The sequence below is a fragment of the Nothobranchius furzeri genome, chromosome 5 (genome assembly GCF_043380555.1).
Source record: "Nothobranchius furzeri strain GRZ-AD chromosome 5, NfurGRZ-RIMD1, whole genome shotgun sequence".
NCBI classification, from domain to species: domain Eukaryota; kingdom Metazoa; phylum Chordata; class Actinopteri; order Cyprinodontiformes; family Nothobranchiidae; genus Nothobranchius; species Nothobranchius furzeri.
In genome coordinates this window covers 11,724,607-11,745,195 of record NC_091745.1, presented here as the reverse complement: position 1 = coordinate 11,745,195, position 20,589 = coordinate 11,724,607, and the positions used below count along the sequence as shown (strand labels likewise).

General features: G+C 41.5%; 1 protein-coding gene across 4 annotated transcripts in view; it reads left to right on the top strand.

Annotated features, from left to right (window-relative positions):
* Positions 1–20,044, top strand: part of svilc (supervillin c) — a 50,318-nt gene extending 30,274 nt beyond the window's left edge. For all 4 annotated transcript variants that reach the window (XM_015948825.3, XM_015948826.3, XM_015948822.3 and 1 more), the window contains 21 exons: positions 80–154; positions 233–323; positions 415–489; positions 562–751; positions 3,292–3,458; positions 3,540–3,665; positions 3,750–3,886; positions 4,112–4,259; positions 5,638–5,783; positions 5,862–6,037; positions 11,485–11,629; positions 11,837–12,152; positions 12,223–12,374; positions 15,351–15,453; positions 15,535–15,739; positions 15,858–15,991; positions 16,077–16,232; positions 16,636–16,779; positions 16,866–16,975; positions 19,389–19,544; positions 19,673–20,044. In XM_015948825.3, coding sequence (XP_015804311.3) covers positions 80–154; positions 233–323; positions 415–489; positions 562–751; positions 3,292–3,458; positions 3,540–3,665; positions 3,750–3,886; positions 4,112–4,259; positions 5,638–5,783; positions 5,862–6,037; positions 11,485–11,629; positions 11,837–12,152; positions 12,223–12,374; positions 15,351–15,453; positions 15,535–15,739; positions 15,858–15,991; positions 16,077–16,232; positions 16,636–16,779; positions 16,866–16,975; positions 19,389–19,544; positions 19,673–19,762 — 3,042 coding nt within the window. In that variant the 3' untranslated portion in view covers positions 19,763–20,044. The remainder of the gene's footprint in view (positions 1–79; positions 155–232; positions 324–414; positions 490–561; positions 752–3,291; positions 3,459–3,539; positions 3,666–3,749; positions 3,887–4,111; positions 4,260–5,637; positions 5,784–5,861; positions 6,038–11,484; positions 11,630–11,836; positions 12,153–12,222; positions 12,375–15,350; positions 15,454–15,534; positions 15,740–15,857; positions 15,992–16,076; positions 16,233–16,635; positions 16,780–16,865; positions 16,976–19,388; positions 19,545–19,672) is intronic.
* The last annotated feature ends 545 nt before the right edge of the window (positions 20,045–20,589 follow it).

Here is a 20,589-nt window from a genome sequence, read left to right as displayed (position 1 = left end):
GTTCACATTTTTCTCCTCTTTACTGTCCATTATTGACCTGTCTTTGTCCATACGTTGTTTGGTTTATGTCTCTTCCCAGACCAACCTGTCCTTTGAGGCTCAGGAAGTCTCCTCCCCCACAGAGAGTCCCACCAGGCCTCAGTGGAGACAGAAAGTGATGCATTTGTTTAGTGTTTTTATAATTTAGATGTGCGTTTCTCTGTATGCTGAAATGTCTGTTTCTCTCGTTCAGCATAAAGGAGACGAGCTTGAGATGGACGAAGCCGAGAAGAAAATGCAGCAAGAAAATGGAGAACAGGAAGGTGGAGGTGGTGCAAAGAGGAGTGAGTCTTCTTCCTCTGGGCTTCACTTTGATGCGACCATGTTTAAATTTCCCTCTCTGACTTTTATTTCATGTTCACGCTTCGGATCCAGGATCGTCTGAATCAGACGGTGAGGACATTTCCAGTAAGAAGACAAACGGCACTGATCCAGCGTGCATGTTTGAAGGTCAGAGCACTGATGGCTTTCCTTTAGGGAGCGATGTGAAGCAGAGGCTCATCGTGTTATTTATTGCTGCAGCTCTGCAGAGCACTTCGAACTCGGAAGCTGCTCAGGAGGAGATGCCTGCCTGCGAGTCCAACAGGTCCGGTGGAGGTTTTCCCTGTGAACAGTTACCACCTCCTGCCTGCGGTCCTACGTCCTGCGGAGGTGTCGCTGCCTCGGACAGCGAGCAGGACCTGGGAGTCGTCTGCCAGAGCAGCACACATATGTGAGCACAGTTTTACTCTCGTTTGCAGAGGTGCTGAAAAAAATCGATTCAAGTCTGAATCGGGATTCTTATTTATAAAGATTCAGAATGGATTCATAAAGGTTCAGAATCGATTCCAAGAACTCAAATATTTGGCATGTTACAGGTTTGAGATGCACTTTTTTGATCTTTGTCAGGAGAGTCAGTACTCTGATTACTTTTGTGGTCCCATAAATTGAGATGATTTATGTTTGAATCTGCTGATAAGAGGGCACTTGAATGTAATTTTTTCCATACTCAGAAATTTGAGATATTCTCATATTTATTTTCTAAGTTGATAAACAAGTACTCAGGATTACTCGTGTAACTTATTTCTACACATACTTGAAAATTATTTGACCGTATTACTTTAAAAGCCACTGTTAGGTAACTACAGATTTGTTATATTTTACAAGGTAAGCAAAAATAAATGTTGCCTTTTGGTCAAAAGATTGTTTCTGTTTACAGTTTTAGAATCACTTTAGTTTACATAGTAAATTAGCATTTTTGGAGTATGACCAGTTTAAAGTCTAATAAAAATGTCCCATAGCTTTAACTAACTTGTGCAACAAAGTAGTTCATCCTGGAGCTGACACTCTTTGTTAATACTGATTGTGAATCGATTTAAATTGAGAATCGAGAATCGATTCTGAATCGAATCGGCACCCCAAGAATCGGAATCGAATCAAATCGTGAGTTGCTCTAAGATTCACATCCCTATCAGTTTGATTTAGGAGAAAATAATGCAGCAACATGTTTATTTAATTCTGCTAATTTTTTAATTCCTACCATATTTTCTTCTTTAACAGTTTTCATGTCAGCTGGTTTGGAACTAAAATGTGTTTTGTTAATTTTTTTGGAGGGGGTGTGTAATCGAATCCAAGCGTCTTTTTTTGTTTGTTTTTTTGTACGTTCATACTGTGTTTTATCCAATTACATTACAGTTCTTTTTTTTACCACAGCTAAAGTGTTATTTTTACCTTGTTTTTACTGACGTTTCGACTATCACTGTAGCCTTCTTTAGAGATTTGCTGATGTTGGCAGTGTTACTTCCTTCTCTGTTTACCAGCGGGCAGCAGAGGACATATTGCTCTCTGCTGCCCGCGCTCTCGTCACTGATGACACGGTCTCTGTCATTGGTTGTGTGTCCACGTCTCCTCCCCTACTACTAAGCACTACTCAAATAAAGGATTCCACAAAAATAAACAATAATGAACAAGAGTCTGCTTCTAGACCTGCAGAAAAGGGACACACAACAATACAACAGGAGCAAGCTATCACTACGTCAACTTGAAGAAATATACAATCAACATTGTTTAACTGAACAATCACATGATAATAAATCATAGTGCATTTAGTGGCAACGACAGCCTTAAGACATGTGGAACGTGCCCAAGGCTATACTTATGAGCAGGGCCAGATCAACACATTGTTGTACCCTGGGCAACAATATTAAAGGGCCCCATCATCACGACACAAGGATCACCATAATATGGTCACATACAGAATATTTTACTGTAATATGCAGTAAACATACTCAATACTTGAATACCTGACATCACGTAACCCACTCAGGGTAACCTTTGACCCACCTCATGTGGACTGACCAATGAAGAGAGGGTCTTAACTTGAGGCCGTCTCTTCATTGGTCAGTCTGCATGAGACTGACTCTCAACTGACGTTCAAAGTTAAACTGTCCACCCGGGCTTTTGCGGTTTGTTGAATGTAGGGTGACCATATTTCCATTTCCAAAAAAGAGGACGGGGGATCTGTGCCTATGACGTCACACTATGGCAACGCCACCCTACGGCGACACCCTACGGAACCCAGAGCTGAGTCGACAACGGCTTAGATGCTCACTAATTATTCAGAAATGTAAGCATTCAATTCCACTTGAGCAGAAGAGTTAGAAAAAAGTCACTCCTCTTAGAGTTGTCATGAATGCAAACTAGATCTATTAAATTGGCATTTTTAACATAGGAGTCAATGAGGATTAGCTCACTTCTGGTGCCGGCCCCTGGCGGATGAGGGTGGAACATCAATTTAGCCACTTCCTTGTTGGCTTCACCCAGAATTACGGGGCCTTGGTTTTCGTTTGAAATATTCTGCTTGAGTGGTTACAGTGACATCTGCTGGTCATTTCTAAACGTGGGCAGGTTTCTGGTTCTCCAGTGTTTCTGATTTCTAACACAAAAATAATTTCATTCTTGGCCTTGTTTCTTTGCATTATTAAAATTTTTTCTAGAATAGTCTTAATCTGATCTTCAGAAACTAGAATGTTTAGATTATTTGTGTCTGTGTGTGTGTTTTTACATTTTTTGTTTTTGTGAAGCGCCTCGTGATTTTTATCTTGAGAGGCGCTATAGAAATGATATTTTCCTCTTCTTCTTCTGTGTGTGTGTGTGTGTGTGTGTGTGTGTGTGTGTGTGTGTGTGTGTGTGTGTGTGTGTGTGTGTGTGTGTGTGTGTGTGTGTGTGTGTGTGTGTGTGTGTGTGTGTGTGTGTGTGTGTGTGTGTGTAAAGACTCAGCTCAGCTGTGGCAGAGCACCGGCGATCGGTGCGTCCGTCCCGCCGGACTCAAGGCTCTAGAAACCCACTGAGAGCTCTAGCAGCCAGAGAGGACATCATGCAGGACTACATGGGGGACAGAGTCAACACACCTGCAGAGGATAGGGGACAAACAGAGAAAAGTCAGTTATTTTTATGTCCTACTTTGTATTCCTTTTGGTCTCTTAGCTCCCTCACCTTTGTGTACTCTTTTACCACCACAGAGTGTAAGAACTCCTCCTCACCAGTTTCACGTCCGGTCACGTCTCAGCACGTCGTCTCCTCTGTAGAATCCGATACAGCGGAGTCTTTCGCTCCGTTCAGCAGCCTGATGCTCATTCACATCAAAGGTCCGTAAACATGAGATTGATCTGTGAGGATGTGTGTGTGCTGACCTGTCGGTGTGTTTAAACAGCAATGTCGGATGTTGACAGGTAGGCGGCATGTCCAGGTGCGGCTGGTGGAGCCTTCGGTCCGCTCTCTGAACAGCGGAGACAGCTTCCTGCTGGTTACACCGGAGCACTGCATCCTGTGGAGTGGGGAATTTTCCAACGAACAGGAGAGATCCAAGGTACCGATGGTGACTAAAACATTACAGGACCAGCATAAAGACATAAATACATGGTTACATGTTTGTGGGGGAAAATGGAATTTTGCAAATTGTTAGAAACATTTCTAAACACCGTTTTCAAATAGCATCAATCACAGCACTTAGAGATCCAGGTATCATCCTGCGGGGAATCTTTTCCCACATGTTTGTTTCATGGTGGGTTTACAGCCTAATTTCATCTTTCAGGCCTTTGAGCTGGCATCATTCATCCAGAGTCAGAGAGACCTGGGCTGTTCGGCTTCTGCAGTTGTTCACCTGGACGAGGAGCTGAGCTCTGACAGCAGCGCAGCAGCAGACTTCTGGAGTCTCCTGGGAGGAAGGAAACCATACAGAGGTGAGAGGTCGGAACAGGCTTCTAATCTGCTACGGTGTGCACGTGTTTGCACCTGAGAGCAGCTCTACTAATCCTTTATATCAGCTGATTTGTAACAATACTAGACTAAATTTCCCTCAGGGTAATCTAATATCTGCACTGATAAATATGTCACTGTGTTGTGTGTATTTTAGTTAAAAAGACACATGATTGAAAAGAAAACAATTTTAATGGACTTTGTTGGCAAAATAAACACAATTTTTGTCCTGAAAGCATCTAATTTGTGTCTGAAAACCCAGGTTTTAATATTTAAAGATCAAGAAAAATGTCAACGTGCTACAATCATATCATCATGAGACCAGCACTCTTTTTTGTTTGGTCTGAAACTTTCATTTATTTTTTATTATCTGAATTGTGTGTACTGAAACTATAAAGTGTCTTTGATTTGATTTTGATTAGCTATTTCCGATTAATAGGACTTCAGACATTAGTGAACAAGCGTATTTTTTAATATTTCATAGTTTAAATTAAACAGAAATAAGTTAAAATATTTCTTAAAATAGATAACTTCTATCTAAAAATGTAAACACATAAAATGGGCTGGATGGTGAGGCAGCTGGTAGCACTGTTACCTCGCGGCCAGAAGGTTGCAGGTTCAAATCCCAGCTGCAGCCTTTCTGAATGGAGTTAGCATGTTCTCCTCATGCATGTGTGGGTTTGCCCCAGGTCCTCTGGTTTCCTCTCACAGACCTTCAACATGCATGTCAGGCTAAACTGTAGGCCTAATGGCTTTGAGTTGAAGTGTGTGCAAAATACTAAACATGGAAATCAAAGCCAGTCTCTCTAAATAATTAAAATTCAACAGAAAAAAGTGTTCCAGTGCAAAATACCAGTGTCTCTTTTTGGGACACAGGAGATTTAAACCTATTTACTGATGTCAGATTAGAAAAATTACATTTTTAGTTTTATGGCTTGAACGTTTGTTTTGAACTTGTTAAAAAGAGGATGGAAAGATTCATTTCAGCCAAGAAACCAGTGAAAAATATGCAGGTATAGTCTCTACTGGAAAGCGCCACTAAAACAAAGAAAACGTTAAAAGTCCCGCGTTCTTTGATGCCAGAGTGTTAAATCGGTCTAAGCTAGATGTGGTTATTTTGGTCTGATTTCCTGTGATGTTAGGAACGACTCTCAGCTGCTAAAATGTCAAACTAGCAGTTTCTCTGTAAAACTGACGGAATTAGTCATTTCTGTTTGATCTAGTCCAGATTAGCTGTAGCAGCCATCTTGAACTGTAGTGGTCACTTCCTGAGACGTTCACTAAAGTTGAGATTTTTGGCTGTGGTTCAAGGATGACGACCTAATAAACAAACGAGTTTACTTTGTTTGCTTCACCCCACAGGAGCCGGCGCTCCAGAGGAGGACGAGTTGTTTGAACAGGGAGTGGTGGAGTCTAACTGTGTGTACAGGCTGGTGGAGAACAGGCTGGTTCCCCACGAGGAGGGCTGGGCCTCCATCCCCAGAGCCTCCCTGCTGAGCTCTGCTGAGGTCTGACACCAGCGTCTCCCTGATCATTTGCTGCTTTGCAGGATGCTTGAAATTCTCCTCGCATGTCTGTGCTTCTAGGTTCTGGTGTTTGATTTTGGCAGCGAGGTGTATCTGTGGCACGGATGCAATGTTTCTCCCAAGAAGAAGAGCGTTGCCTTCCAGCTGACTAAGCAAGTTTGGGTCGGAGTGTACGACTACAGCAACTGTCGGGTCAACCCACTCGATGCCACTCAAAGTAACCCCAGCATTCAGCTGTACGTTCTCACTGCAGGCAACAAAATACTCTCAGCTAGGTGGAGGGAAGTAGCAGCAGCTTGTACAGAAATCAGTCTGATTGTTTTTGTGACGGCTGTATAAAGTCAGGAATAAACGTTAAAGCACACATCTGTAGTTTTTCTTTAAGAAATCTGTAAAAGGGACAGTCTCGCCCTAAAATGTGATATAACGAAGGCAATTTATCATACCCTGTCCCATAGAGACCCATGCAGTTTTACTCTGCTGCTCAGGGTTAGCCAGTAGCATTAGATGTCAATCACAGAGCGTGCTTGCTCACGCTTGTGGCAGTACCTAGTCTGAGCAGTGTGTTTGAGCTGTTTGCAAAGACACAATCATGGAGCAGCCAACCACTTTCACAGAAAACACCAAAAATACAGATTCCACTACTGCCATCTACTCGGACATTAGTAACGTTCACGAATGAGAGGCGCTGCTTCCAGCTGTATCACGAAAGCTGGGGGAGAGGTGTTATTCATATTAATGTTCACTCAAACCATAAATTCATCTTATTCATTCAAGACATAAATGTAAAATCTAATTTAAAACATTATACAATTCCAAAGTAAAGAAATCAAAATAAAAAAAAAAGATTGTTTTTTGCTGCTCACCATTTAAAAGTTTTTTTCTCCATAGTTCTCTGTGAAGAGAGCAACTGGTAAATTAAACTAAAAAAATCCATCCATCCATCCGCTTATCCGGGGTCGGGTTGCGGGGGCAGTAGCCTAAGGCGAGAGGCCCAGACTTCCCTCTCCCCAGCCACTTGGGCCAGCTCCTCCGGGGGAATCCCAAGGCGTTCCCTGGCCAGGTGAGAGGCATAGTCCCTCCAGCGTGTCCCGGATCTACCTTTAGTCTCCTCCCGGTTGGAAGTGCCTGGAAAACCTCACTAGGGAGGCGTCCAGGAGGCATCCTGACCAGATGCTCGAGCCACCTCAACTGGCTCCTCTCGATGTGGAGGAGGAGCGGGTCTACTCCGAGCCCCTCCCGAATGACTGAGCTTCTCACCCTATCTCTAAGGGAGAGCCCAGCCACTCTTCAGAGAAAATTCATTTTGGCCGCTTGTATCCGCGATCTCAATCTTTCGGTCACTACCCAAAGCTCATGACCATAGGTGAGGGTAGGAACGTAGATCGACCGGTAAATCGAGAGCTTCGCCTTCTGACTCAGCTCTCTCTTCACCACGACAGACCGGTACAACGCCCGCATCACTGCAGATGCAGCACCAATCCGCCTATCGATCTCACGCTCCAGTTTTCCCTCGCTCGTGAACAAGATCCCGAGATACTTAAAACTCCTCCACTTGGGGCAGGACCTCATCCCTGATCCGGAGAAGGCATTCTACCCTTTTCCAAATCAAGACCATGGTCTCAGATTTAGAGGAACTGATTCTCATCCCAGCTGTTTCACACTAAAAAATAAAATTCTAAAATAAATTTTGAAATAATGTTCCAAATAACTGAAATGTACTTTTCTGAAATGTTTGTGTTTCTCAAACTTGAGTTAAGGGTTTTGGATACATATTGTTTTTAAATAAAGAATAAGGAAGCAATGCATCACCACAGGCTAAACTGTCCTAGAGTTACCACAAGCACCATTTTGGTGTGTCACCCCAACGTTTTCTTTGAGCCCGTCTGGCCACCCTTATAAAAATTCTCTGGGGGCCTCCCTGCCTCTGGGGAAAAAACTATGGACTTCTGCTTTAAGCATCTCGTAGAGCATCCCGTAGAGACTGCAGATGTTTACCCATCCTTCCGAGAGGCCTCTAAGGTCAAAGAATGTAATTAAAAAAAAAGTTTATTAAGTATCTTTTACTTCCTTACTGTGCAGCAAAACAGCTGGAAATGATCACAAACATGCAAAAAGATCCAGGATTTGGTTCAATCACTGGGGATTTTTTCTTCTCGTAAAATATGAATGTTATAATAGTAATAATAATTGTAGTTGAAATAATAATAATGATAAAGATGAACAATGTTTGATCATTACATCTATAAAATGTGTATGAATAACATTTATATGAATCATAGAAAAATGAAAAATTATTTAAGCATTTGGGAGTTTCACAGTTTGTCAACCCTAGCAAAAACAAAAAAGGTTCTAACTTATTCAGTTTTACATATGTGATGAAAGCCAAGCCAACTTTATTTTTATAGTACCTTACAACAGTATAAAACTGACCAAAGTGCTTCACAGAAATTAATAAACATTAAAAACAATAAACAACATAAAAATACATAAACTGCCTTAGATTGGTTTAGGTCCTACTTCTGTGATCGCAGCTTTAATGTTATGATGGGTAGTGCTGCCTCCCCTTCTGCAGCTTTGACTTGTGGTGTTCCTCAGGGCTCTATTCTTGGACCCCTTTTATTTAATTTATATATTTTGCCCCTGGGTGACATTTTTAAAAAACACCACATTGACTACCATTTATATGCAGACGATTGCCAATTATATGCCTCTGTGAAGCCTAATGACTCTTTACAGCCCCTTGTTGAAAGCTGCAATGATGTGAAGAGCTGGCTGTCAGAAAACTTTCTTTTGCTGAACGATGCCAAGACAGAGGCTATCATTTTCAGCTCTAAGACTTCTCAAAGTCCCCAACTGACCCTTCCATTTATCACAAGTAGGTTGAAAACCCGTGTCACAAACTTAGGGGTTGTGATGGATGCTAAACTAAAGATGGACATTCATGTCAACCAGGTAGTTAAGACCTGTTTTTACCACCTGAGACATCTCTCTAAAGTTAAGCCCATTTTAAAAAGGCGTCATCTCCATTCAGTTGTCCATGCCTTCGTGACTTCCCGTCTCGACTACTCTAACTCAGTGCTATATGGTATCTCCTCCTCCACTCTCGCTCGCCTTCAGCTTGTGCAGAACGCAGCAGCTCATTTCTTGACTGGCACCAGGCAGCGAGAACACATCACACCGGTTTTAGCAAATCTCCATTGGCTCCCCATCCATCTCCGGATAGAGTTTAAGATCCTGGTTTTTGTGTTTAAATCCCTCAATAACTTAGCACCTGGCTACTTGTCTGAGCTCATTCACCCTTATGTCCCTACAAGATCCCTCCGATCAGCTGACCAGCACCTCCTATATGTCCCTAGCTCTTGCTGTAAATCCCGCGGGGAGCGCACCTTTTCAGTTTGTGCTCCGAAGCTCTGGAACAACTTGCCCCTCCTGATCAGACTCTCTTCCTCTCTTTCCCTTTTTAAGTCTCGTTTAAAAACTCACTTTTATTCGTTGGCTTTTAATTCAGTCTAACTTATCATCTTTCTCCTTTTTTTTTATTTGAATTACTCGATTTTAATGGATTTAGTTTTTATTTTTGATTTTTTTTTATTGTGTGTTTTTGTTCAGCACTTTGGCCGGCTCTCATGCCGTGTTTAAATGTGCTATACAAATAAACTTGGTATGGTATAAAAACTACAAGAACTAACACTAAAAAGACTCATGCTGAGTTAAAAGCCAAATCATTAAAATAGGTTTTCAAAATAGAGACAGTGAAGAGGCCGACCTAATGCTCAAAGGCAGCGCATTCCAGAGCCTAGGGGCCGCTACAGAGAAAGCCCGGTCACTTCTGAGCTTATGCCTTGTTTTTGGGACTTCCAAGAGTATCCTATCAGCTGACCTCATAGACCGTGCAGGGGAGTAAAAAACCAGTAGCTCAGAGAGGTAATCTGGAGCAAGGCCATTCAAAGATTTAAAAGCCCATAAAAACACCTTGTACTGGATTCTAAAACAAACAGGCAGCCAGTACAGTGAGGCCAAGACAGGAGTAACGTACTCCATCTTTTTTGTCCCAGTGAGCAGCCGTGCAGCAGCATTCTGCAGCAGCATTCTGCAGCAACTGAAGGCGCGAGAGTTGGCATTGTGAAACACCAAAGTACAAGGAATTACAGTAATTAAGCCTTGATGTAATAAAAGCATGAGTTACTGTTTCAAAATCTTTTTTCTGACAGTAAGTTCTTTACTTTGGCGATCCTTCTTAATTGATAAAAACTAGATTTAGTCACTGCACTGATCTGCCTTTCCAAAACAAAATCTCCATCCGGTACAACACCCAGGGAAGTCACACTCAGTTTCAAGAATGGGGCAAGCTGACCGAGGTCCACTGCACCCACCCTAGTCAAAGTGCCAAAGACTACAACCTCTGTCTTTTTATCATTAAAAAGAAGGAAGTTAGAGAACATCCATTGCCTAACCTCAAGAAGATAATCTCAAATAGACCGCAAAGCATGATTGTGGCCCCTCTTAAAAGGCACAAATACCTGGGTATCATCTGAATAGCAGTGAAAATGACACCCATGTTTCTTAAAAATCGAACCAAGAGTCAGCAGATACAGAGAAATCCACAATGGGCCCAACACAGAACCCTGGGGAACCCCGCAAGAGAATTAAGCATTAGAGGAAGTAAAATTCCCTAATGAGACACTGAGGGTTCTGTCAGCCAGGTACGACACAAACCAATTCAGCGCAATCCCACGAACTCCCACAAAGTGTTCCATCCTAGAAATCAGGAGAGCATGATCAACAGTATTGAATGCAGCTGATGGGTCCAACAATACCAAAATTACAAAGTCTCCGGATTCGGTTGCCAATAAAATGTCATTAAACATTCAGAACATTGCTGATTCTGTACTGTGGACTGGCTTAAAACCAGACTGGAATTTTTCCAAAATGTCATTTCCCATCAAATAATCAACTGTGAGTAAATACCTTCTACAGTACTTTAGAAATTAAAGGAAGTCTGGAGATGGGTCGATAACTGGACAAGGCAGATGAGCCAAGTCCACCCTTCTTCAGTAAAGACTGAACAACAGCATGTTTCTAGTTCCCTGGTACTTGCCAATAACCCAAGGACTTAATTGATAAAAAAAAAACGTCATATAAAAGCCTAGAGGGCATCAAATCCAAGGGAGAACCAGCAGGTTTTAAAGAGTTAACAAAAACCCAAAGGCAGTCCAACGTAAGCAGCTCAAACTGACTAAAAGTAGCTGAACAGGGACCACCAGAGTCTGACCGGGGACTGACCTTTGATCCTTGATGCCAAAGCACAGTACAGCACACCTCTGTACAGGAGAGACATCTAGATGCAAAGTGTCACCAATTTAAAACGAGATGAAAAAATATCATCCAGAATAAATGAGCATCTGAAATCTTCAACTTTATGCTTTTTAAATTCATAACACAAAATAAATGAACAGGTTAAAGCAAAAATGCAAACAGGGTTTTAAAATTTAGATGACGCTGTTTTGGCATTTAAACACATTTTAAAAATATATTTAAAAATCTGTAGATTGATTAAATGTACCTGAATTCTTTTTAATCAAACATCCACACTCTATTGAAACCAGATTGTGCCCTTTTTTCTGTTTTGGATACGATTTGTGTGGTGATCTCACTCTGGCATTTGGATGTTTGTCCCTAGGACAGGAGAAGGCCGTCCCAGCTGGGCTCTGCTCGGTGTCGTCTCGGAGCACAACGAGACGGTTCTGTTCAGGCAGAAGTTTCTGGACTGGATGTGTAGAAATGCAGCTGCAGACGAAGTGGTTTCAGAGAGGGAAGAGATGCAGGTTAATCTCACAGTTCAGTGGTTCAGAGCCACTGTGCAGCGCAGACACTTGCTGCAGTTAAACCAAAACCCATCTTTGGGAAAAGTTTGGACTTGGATAATAAATAATGACAAAATATTACCGCTTTAGGAATAAAATTCCTCATGGAAAAATTCTAACTAAAGGAGTTGCATAAGGAGCACTAACAGCAAGTGTCTTTCCTGACAGGTGATGTCTTCATCACCGCAGCCAGAATCTCCACCTTTAGTCCTCCTGAGCCCCTGTGATGCTAAGTCTCTAGTGTCCGGTGAGTCTATAGAATCAGACGGTTCTGTCAGCTCTGTGCTGGCAGGGGTCAACGTCCAGAGAGGTCATGGTGTTCTCATGTTGGACGACGGACATCAGATGGAGATGAAGACGGTGGCTGTGGACACATGGCACGTCCAGGAGTTTGACGACAGTGAAATACCCGTAGAGAGCAGTGGGCAGCTTCATGAAGGAGACTCCTACGTGATCCGCTGGACTTTCAGCATCAGCGCTGTTGGTCAGTCTTAAAGAAGAGACTGATTAGATTTTATTTTTATTTTTTAATATGTCTTTTTTCTCCATCACAGATGATAAAACGATCCTTGAAGAGTGTGAGAACTCTCCTGGATCAAAGGAGAACACCGCCTTCTTCCTGTGGCGAGGCCGACACTCCAACGCCAGCGGACAGGACACTGCAGCTTTCCTCTCAATCGGCACGAACGCCAGTGAAAAGTCTCAGGTTGGTTCATGTATCTGCATTCATGTGTGGCTGCAGTATTAAAACAGATGGTTTAATGATTAAAAGAAGAGAAAAAAATGAAATAGCTTCTCAACTTTACACAGATGAATGTTCATTCTTTACAGTAGTAATAATAATACGTGGCTCTCTTGTCACTAAACGATAACGAAGATAATGAAAATAAGAATGGAAAATCTGATAAACATATGAATAATTAATTAATTAATTAATTAATTAATTAATTAATTGACTAATTAATTAATTAATTAATTAATTAATTAATTAATTAATTAAAAGAGAAAATGAGGTAATTAAATGTGTGGAACACTGAAAAAACATTTTTAATGATTATTTCAAATCATAATCGGTCACTCTGAGTTTAACATGCAGGCTGAACGTGAAAATAGTCTCCTACACCTATAGAGAGCCTAAGTCACGCCCATCTACTTCTGGACCATGGATTTCCAGAAGAACAAAAAAATGAAAGCAAGTCAACAGGGCTAAAAAAAAGCAATTTTCTAACCCCGCTTGTTATTTATGTCCGTGAATTCTTTAATGATTTAAATTACATGTTATTTAATAAACCATAAGACTTGAGATTCCATAGGAAATATGAAATCAACCTTATGGATCTGTAGGTACTGTTTAACCAGAAGATTAAAACTTTTTATTGCAAAGATTAAATAACAGCTTTGTATTAACTCAGACAACAGAGGAGAGAGAGTCGAGTTTAAAAGTTTAAAGATTTATTACTAAACAAATTAAACTAGACTAACTTTAACACTAAATGTATGGTGTAACTGAGGTGAATGAGACGGAGAATGGTGCAGTGTGGAACGTTGCTCAGAACCAGCAAATCGGAAGAAACGATTAGTTCTGATGAGAAATGAAGGTGATGTCTTTGCGCTAAGCTTTGGTTCAGAGATTCATAAACACATTCGACGCCTACATAGCCTTGTGGGAGTCTCCATTAGATCAGGAATGTCGAGGTCCAGCTGGACCCTCTCTGGAAACGAAGCTAGTAGGAAAAGCAGCGGTTGCCGACCAGACCAGTCTTTGAGATACTTCCGGGTCACGATGGTTTTGTTGGTGTCTAGCGAGACCCAAACCTGGGTCATGATGGTTCAGCTTTTATTCTGAAAGGAACCGTTGCAGCAGGTGGAATAGCAACAGATTTTATCCAGCTTGTCGTTGGTTCTTTTGGCTGAAGAGGAAAGTTACGGATTGGCCACTCCGACACTTCTCTAGAACGCTTTGAACTGGCGTTAAAGATGACGTGGGCATAGTTTTATACTTTGGATGTTTTGGTTTATGGTCGAATGAAAAGATGACAGATTTACCAAACACCACCAAAACCACGCCTCCGTCAGATCTGGCAGACAATGTGTCATGTCTTAACGCTACGTGAGATCAGTCCTAGTGGAAACATTTAAAGTTATATTACTTATTATATTCTATAGGATTATAATAAAGTAATTAATATTTTGATTTCACAGATTGGTCACATCTTATTTATTGACTAACGCTTTGTTTGATTAGCTTTATTAAAATAGAGTTCTTTGATTTATTAAAAGGAGAGAGTCCTTTCTTCATTCTTCTCTTCAGCTGGAAAGAAGCAGTTTATAGCAAATGCATGAGACCTTGAGGCCATATCTCATGCAGACTAGTTCTGTGTCAGAGGAGAGGGGAAAATGACTTTTGGTGGAAAACAGTCATTTCATACTGTTACAATTTTAAAGACACATTTTAATACCAAGAAAGTGCTTATTTTAGGTTTTATGTGAAAGTCCAGGAGTACAAATGTGCTACATGAAAGTGACGTAATCAAACCAGATACAGAACAAAACAGAGGAAAAATTGCTGTAAGTTCAACGAACTTCAAATCTTTCCTTTAGGAGGAAAGAACCACCATAAATCTGGCCATTTGGTAAGTAGCAGCTATGCTAGAGGAGAGGAGAGGAGATTCTGTGGGGATGTCATATATGCGACGTGCCGATGTGTGTATTGTAGTCATGCTAATTACGAACTTTTACAAGCTGATTAATCTTAAAGTACATGACAGGCGTGGTTGAAACACACGTCATTACTTTTCATTCAAACAGAAGTTCGACATATGTGTGATCCAGGGCGAAAGGTGCGGCGAATTAGAAATGCCCCGAAAGCTAACCATTAGCATTAACAACTCCACAACACAGAAAAACTCGTTATTTGTGGAGATAAAACGTCAACGTTGCAAATCAGTGATAGAGTCGAGTTGCTGTTAGCCAATCAGAGGTGATATGTCCAAATATCAGGAAATATGACTCCAAATCCTGTCGTGTTGTGCCACTTTCTGCTGCAGCAGACTCGTCAGTGCTGATGCAAGCTGTTCTGGGCTTTTTTTGCCCTGAGTACGGCGTGCAAGGCATTTATTCCTACCAGAGACCACTGCAAATGTATTTCCCACAACGTTGACTAAATAATAAAAACTGAAATTTATTTAACCCAAAACGAATAAAATCTCTAAAAATGTAAAGTTAAAGGATTTATTTTATTGACAGTATTGATGTCACCAACAGCATCTCAATACAGATATCTCATTAGAACAGTTTGCTCTTTTTGTGTTGTCCACTAAGGTGTGACATTTTAGCTCTTTTTCTGTAAAACCCACTCAGTTAGCTGTTTGTGTTTGCAAGTGTCATTTTGCTGTAGCAGCCATTTTGGCCAGGGTTGGCTCTGAAAGGGACTGAGTTGAACATTAACATCCAATAATAACTTTCTGCAGATTTAGTTAAAAATGTGTCTTAATGGTTCCTGCAATTCTTTGGGGCAGACCACAACTACTCTATCTCTTAAGGCTACACTTTTTGGAACAGATAATACTCAGATAGCGTTTTTAATTATGTGATGATAATTTCCGTCACACAGATGTAGAAATCAGAGGAGAAGCATTTCCAGCGGGGACTGTGGTCACCGGTTGTGTCTGTGTTTCTGTAGGTGGTGGTGCCTCAGGGCGAAGAACCTCCATGTTTCCTGCAGCTTTTCCGGGGAGGTCTAGTCATACACAGGGGCAAGAGAGAGGAAGCCTCCACTTGTGCAGGTGGAGTAAAGTCGGCTTTAGATGCAGTTTCTAGTTTTTTCTGTTCGACTGATTTAAAAAAAAATTATTTTGTTGCAACAGAATGGCGTCTTTTCTGTGTGCGAGGAGAGCTCCCAGAGGAGGGTCTGCTGATGGAGGTGGACTGCTGCTGTGCAAGTCTGAGGTCAAGGGGCTCTGTCGTTCTGCTAAACAGCCAACAGGGGGCGCTGTATCTCTGGAATGGTTGTAAAGCTCACAGCAGTGTCAGAGAAGTCGGCAAGAGGGCAGTGGAGCGTCTGACTGAGATGTAGGACTCTAAATCCCTGTTGTCTGTGTATGATGACATCCAGGATAAGTATGCTGTTCTTGTGTGTGTGTGTGTGTGTGTGTGTCTGTGTCTGTGCGCACACGCATGTGTTTGTTAGGTGTCCTCCAGAGCTGGGTTTGAACAAAACCAGTCCTGTGAAGATGCATTTAGTGGAAGAAGGTTCAGAACCTGCAGAGTTCTGGACGGCTCTGGGACAGATGGACAGGAAGGCGTATGACTGCATGCTACAAGGTGCAACATGACCCACACTTTGACTTTGTTCCTCTAAACTAATCAGATTATTCTAAAGAAGGTAACTCTCATGTTCTCCTAACAGATCCAGGAAAGTATAACTTCACTCCTCGTCTTTTCCATCTGAGTTCCTCCTCCAGTAGATTTGAGGCCAAAGAGCTTCAGAGTCCGACGCGGCTGCCGGGACTGGTGATGGCGTTGCCCTTTCTCCAGGAGAGCCTTTACTCTGTACCACAACCAGGTGAGAAAACACAAACCAAATTCTGGAGGATTTTATTTGTATTCCTTTTTATATGTCTAGTTTCAGATCAAAATCAGAAATGTTTGTTTTCTAGCTTTTAAATATGTTTTTTCAAATAAAAAAAACTGAATAAAAACACTTTTGAATGTAAAAAACTGCATTTAATACAATATAAATAATTGTACTTAGAAAACTTGTATTTACGTTGCAAATTTGTGTTTTCTTGAACATAAATTGTCATTTTTAGCAGAAAATGTATCGAAATTATATTTAATAATGTGTAATTTTTTTACTCATTTTTATTAGCTTTATTTTCTTTCAACCAAAGACTAAACATCCCACAGGAGCAGATGTGAGTCTAATTCCATCTTGTTGTCCAATTTACCTCCAATTGTGTCGTCAGCCTTGTTCCTGCTCGACAACCGGTTAGAGGTGTACCTGTGGCAGAGGTGTCAGCCCGAGCAAACTGAGAGCTCCGCCTCAGCCCGGAGCCTCTGGCACAGCGAGAGAAGGTGTGCCATGCAGACGGCGCTGCAGTTCTGCAAAGGTCAGAGGATTTTACCAGAAAGTACCGCAAATACTCAAGTTGTCGCAGCAATTACTTTACAAAAAGCTATTGTGTGTTTTTATCAGAGATGAACCCCAGAAGGCCTCCACAGGCCTACCTCATCTTTGAGGGATCAGAACCTCTGACCTTCACTAATGTTTTCCCTCGCTGGGAGAACCTCGGACCTCTCACTCGGGTAAACATGGAGAATGTGTGTTCGATGCCGTGTAGGGTGTGTAACTTGGGTAAAAAAAAAGTATCTTGCAACATTTCCTGGTTTTCTGAATAATTAATTTTGAGCATCTTGCTTCTATTAGTGGTCCTTGAGACCTTCATTGTCTAACCAGAAACGTTTCTTCTAACTAAACGGGTCCTTGAGCACATGAGAAAGTTAAAGATAAAATCCTGAGGTCAAGAGGCCTGTTTGTTCAGCTGTGCTGAGATTATATAAAAATGTGGACTTGGGTTAGCAGACTTTTATCTGCCTCAACACACAACGGCTTCCATCGTTCTGAGATTGAAAACATGTTTGCAGCGACCGACAGTCTGGCTGCCAAACCGAGTCATCAGGGATGAAAGTCCACAGTTCCTTTGAGGAGAAGTGAGAAACGACCAGTGATCAGACTGAAGCCTCTCCCCACCTAAATGCACAACACTTAAGAAGGGCCCCTTTAGTAATGTTACTTAGTGCATTATTAAGCGTTAATAAACTATGGATCCTTATAATTATTTAGGCTTTTAGAGTCATATTTTTTATTTTTTTTATTTTTTTTCCCAAACTGACGTCAGCTGAGGGAGTCCTGTTAGCCTGATCCAGAGAAAAAATATGGACTCTGATGCAGCTCTGACACAGAGGAAGCTTTAAATGTTAATAATTCTATTTATGATGGACCAAAACCCCAGAGAGTAGAAACAAGCTAGAGGGAGAAATAATCGGCCAAAGCAGAGAGATTGTGGAGAAGCAGCGGGGGAGCAGCAGGTGAGTTAAACTCGTGTGCTAACGTCACAATATTGTAGATTACTTTCATGTACCAGAGACAATTAAAATAGTATTGGTCAGTTAATTTAATATTAATACTAATGAGCGTCTGTCAGCTGTCTCATACTCGTTAATATCCGTTCACCTAACATAATTTAGTGCTTAGAGAGAGACGCGTGTCATCTGGTTCTGGAGCTCATGCGGGCTTCTGTGAGCTGGATCCAACCCAGAAACCAGAAAGCCAGTCAAGCAGGTATTTTTAAAGCCACACATCCTCTCCTGGTGGTCCAGGCGGCATTTCTGATCCGGTTCCGACCCAGAAACCAGCTCTACTGGCCTGCTGAGCCGCGTGTCTCTTCTGGTGGTCGGTTCTGATGGTGATCTGAGTTCCAGAAATCCGTATTTCATTTTTAAACCTCGCCACGGGTCTCCGGAGCCCAGCGTGGACCTCCCTGTCCTGGTACCGAACGATGTGGGCTACAGAAGTCCCGTCTTTTTACGCCCTCACACACTGAGATAGAGGCGTTGTTTATCTTATCTGGAAACGCGTGGACTCGATGTCCAGACAGGCTGGAGTTGGCACAGCCTTCACAAACTAGTTTATCAGCATGAGCACAATCCAACACTAGTAAACACACACACTGACTGGATAACATGACCTCTCTGCCCTAAAACTTGCCACTCTCCACACTGAGCTGGGACAGCGCCTTGCTTCCAACTCCCTTTGGTTACGTCAGAGGTTCAGGTTTAGAAAAAAGAGCCTCTTTAGAAACTTTGCTGAGAAAGACCACTCTTTACCAGAAAAACTGCTGTCATGTATTTTAAAACGAAATATCCACAATAAGCTTTTCAAATAGGACTGCATTTTATATGAATTAGAAAAAAATAACCTGCAATTTGCTCTTTAAGGTTAGGACAAAGGACCGGGGATGTCTGCTTAGTAATCCATTACTTATTAACATTAATATGAAGTAGTTTTTAATAGTTTATTTATTAGAATATTAATGCTTAATAATGCACTATTAAGTAACGGTAATAAAGGGACCCTTATTGTAAAGTGTTACCAAGTGCACAAAAAACTTTGAGGTACTTTGGCCATTTTCTGCAGTATCTGCTGAATGTTTTATGTTTTAATAAAAATGCAGCTCAATGATATTAAAGTCTTGTGAAGAACAAACTCTTTTAACTGAGGTAAAAACATTCAACAGCTCTCGCTGCTTCAGAGGGAACTAAACTAGATCACCTTGATGATGGGGAGCATTTTCCTCTCTTCGGCGGCTGTGTCACTTTTCACGATTGAAAATCAGTCTGAATCTAGATGATCTAAAGTATTCGGAAATAAATTAGCCAACCTTCCAGAATTTAGGCTGGAGCAGAAAAAGACCTCTCGGTTTTAACCTAAAGGATTTCAAGAAAACTGAGACGTCACATAAGGACAGTTTCCAGTAAAACTCTAGAGCTAAACCTTTCCGTCTGGCTTCATTATAACTGAGCCTGTATTTTTTCTAAATAATAAAAAAAGGACGTCGGGAGGACAGAAAGCAAAGAATAAATGCAGCCTGTTAAATAAAGTGTAAACGTTCTTGAAAGATACAGACTTTGATTAATAATGCACGAATGTGTGTAAAAGAGTGATTCAGGCCAAGTGAAGCTGACTTTGGTGCAAGATGCCTTGGCACAGCTGATGAAGCCCCAGTACCCTCTGGAGGAGCTGCTGCGGAGCCCCTTACCTGAGGGAGTGGACCCCCAGCACCTGGAGGTCTACCTGTCTGACCAGGACTTCCAGGTAAACAAATGCAGACGCAGTAACAATGGTACAACCAGCAGGCTGCAGTGTTTACCACAATTTAGATAGTTATAAACGGCGGTCAGGAAATAAAATTGAATCTTTTCTATATTTAAATTTTGTTTCAGACTGTTCTGGAAATTAAGAGAGATGAATATGCCTCCCTCCCAAGTTGGAAGCAAACGGATCTGAAGAAGAGCAAAGGGCTGCTGTGTTAGGAATGCAAAACGACTGGAAGCCCCTTGACGGTTTAAAATCTGGAACTTCTGCCTTTACAATGCAGGGATAGCGCCGGGTTATTGCACAAAAGACTGCTCGCTATGTAATGGAGAGAGGAAAAACACTTTATTTATGTCAAGGTGGTGTGTGAATTTGTCACAGGGTTTCTCTGTAGCAACTGTTTGGCTCCTATGAGACACGGCTGTACAACATTGATAAACTGTTTGCTAAAAACGAAGAAAAAAAAGAGTGATTTAAAATAAAAAATGTTTATCAAAGAACTTTAGAAATGCATTCACTCAGTAATTATAAAAAAAACATCTCTGATTTGCTTTAAAACAGCTGCTTTTATGATTGTGTGTTTTTACAATCGGATGTCATTTTATCTGCCAGGCGTTTATGTACAAAGCTTTGAGCCATGTGCGCCGTAGCCAAGGCCGCTGTTGGGCCTTATTAGGGCTCCTTGGGGATTCACCATTAGCTACGCATGAAGGAACAGGTAGACATGCTCCAATAACATCCCTCTGGCCCAAAGCAACACACTAATTCTGCTTCACCTCAGTCAAAACACACACACACACACACACACACACACACACACACACACACACACACACACACACACACACACACACACACACACACACACACACAATTATTACAGTTTAACAATCAGGCAACACTTGTATTGTTAAACTAACAAATGCATTTAAAAAAACCAGCAGCTGCAGCTAAATTTCTGACTTTCTGCTAACATGCATATGCAATCTCAGATTCACAACATTAGCATGCTAAAACGAGCACGTACCACATTTAGTATTAAAAA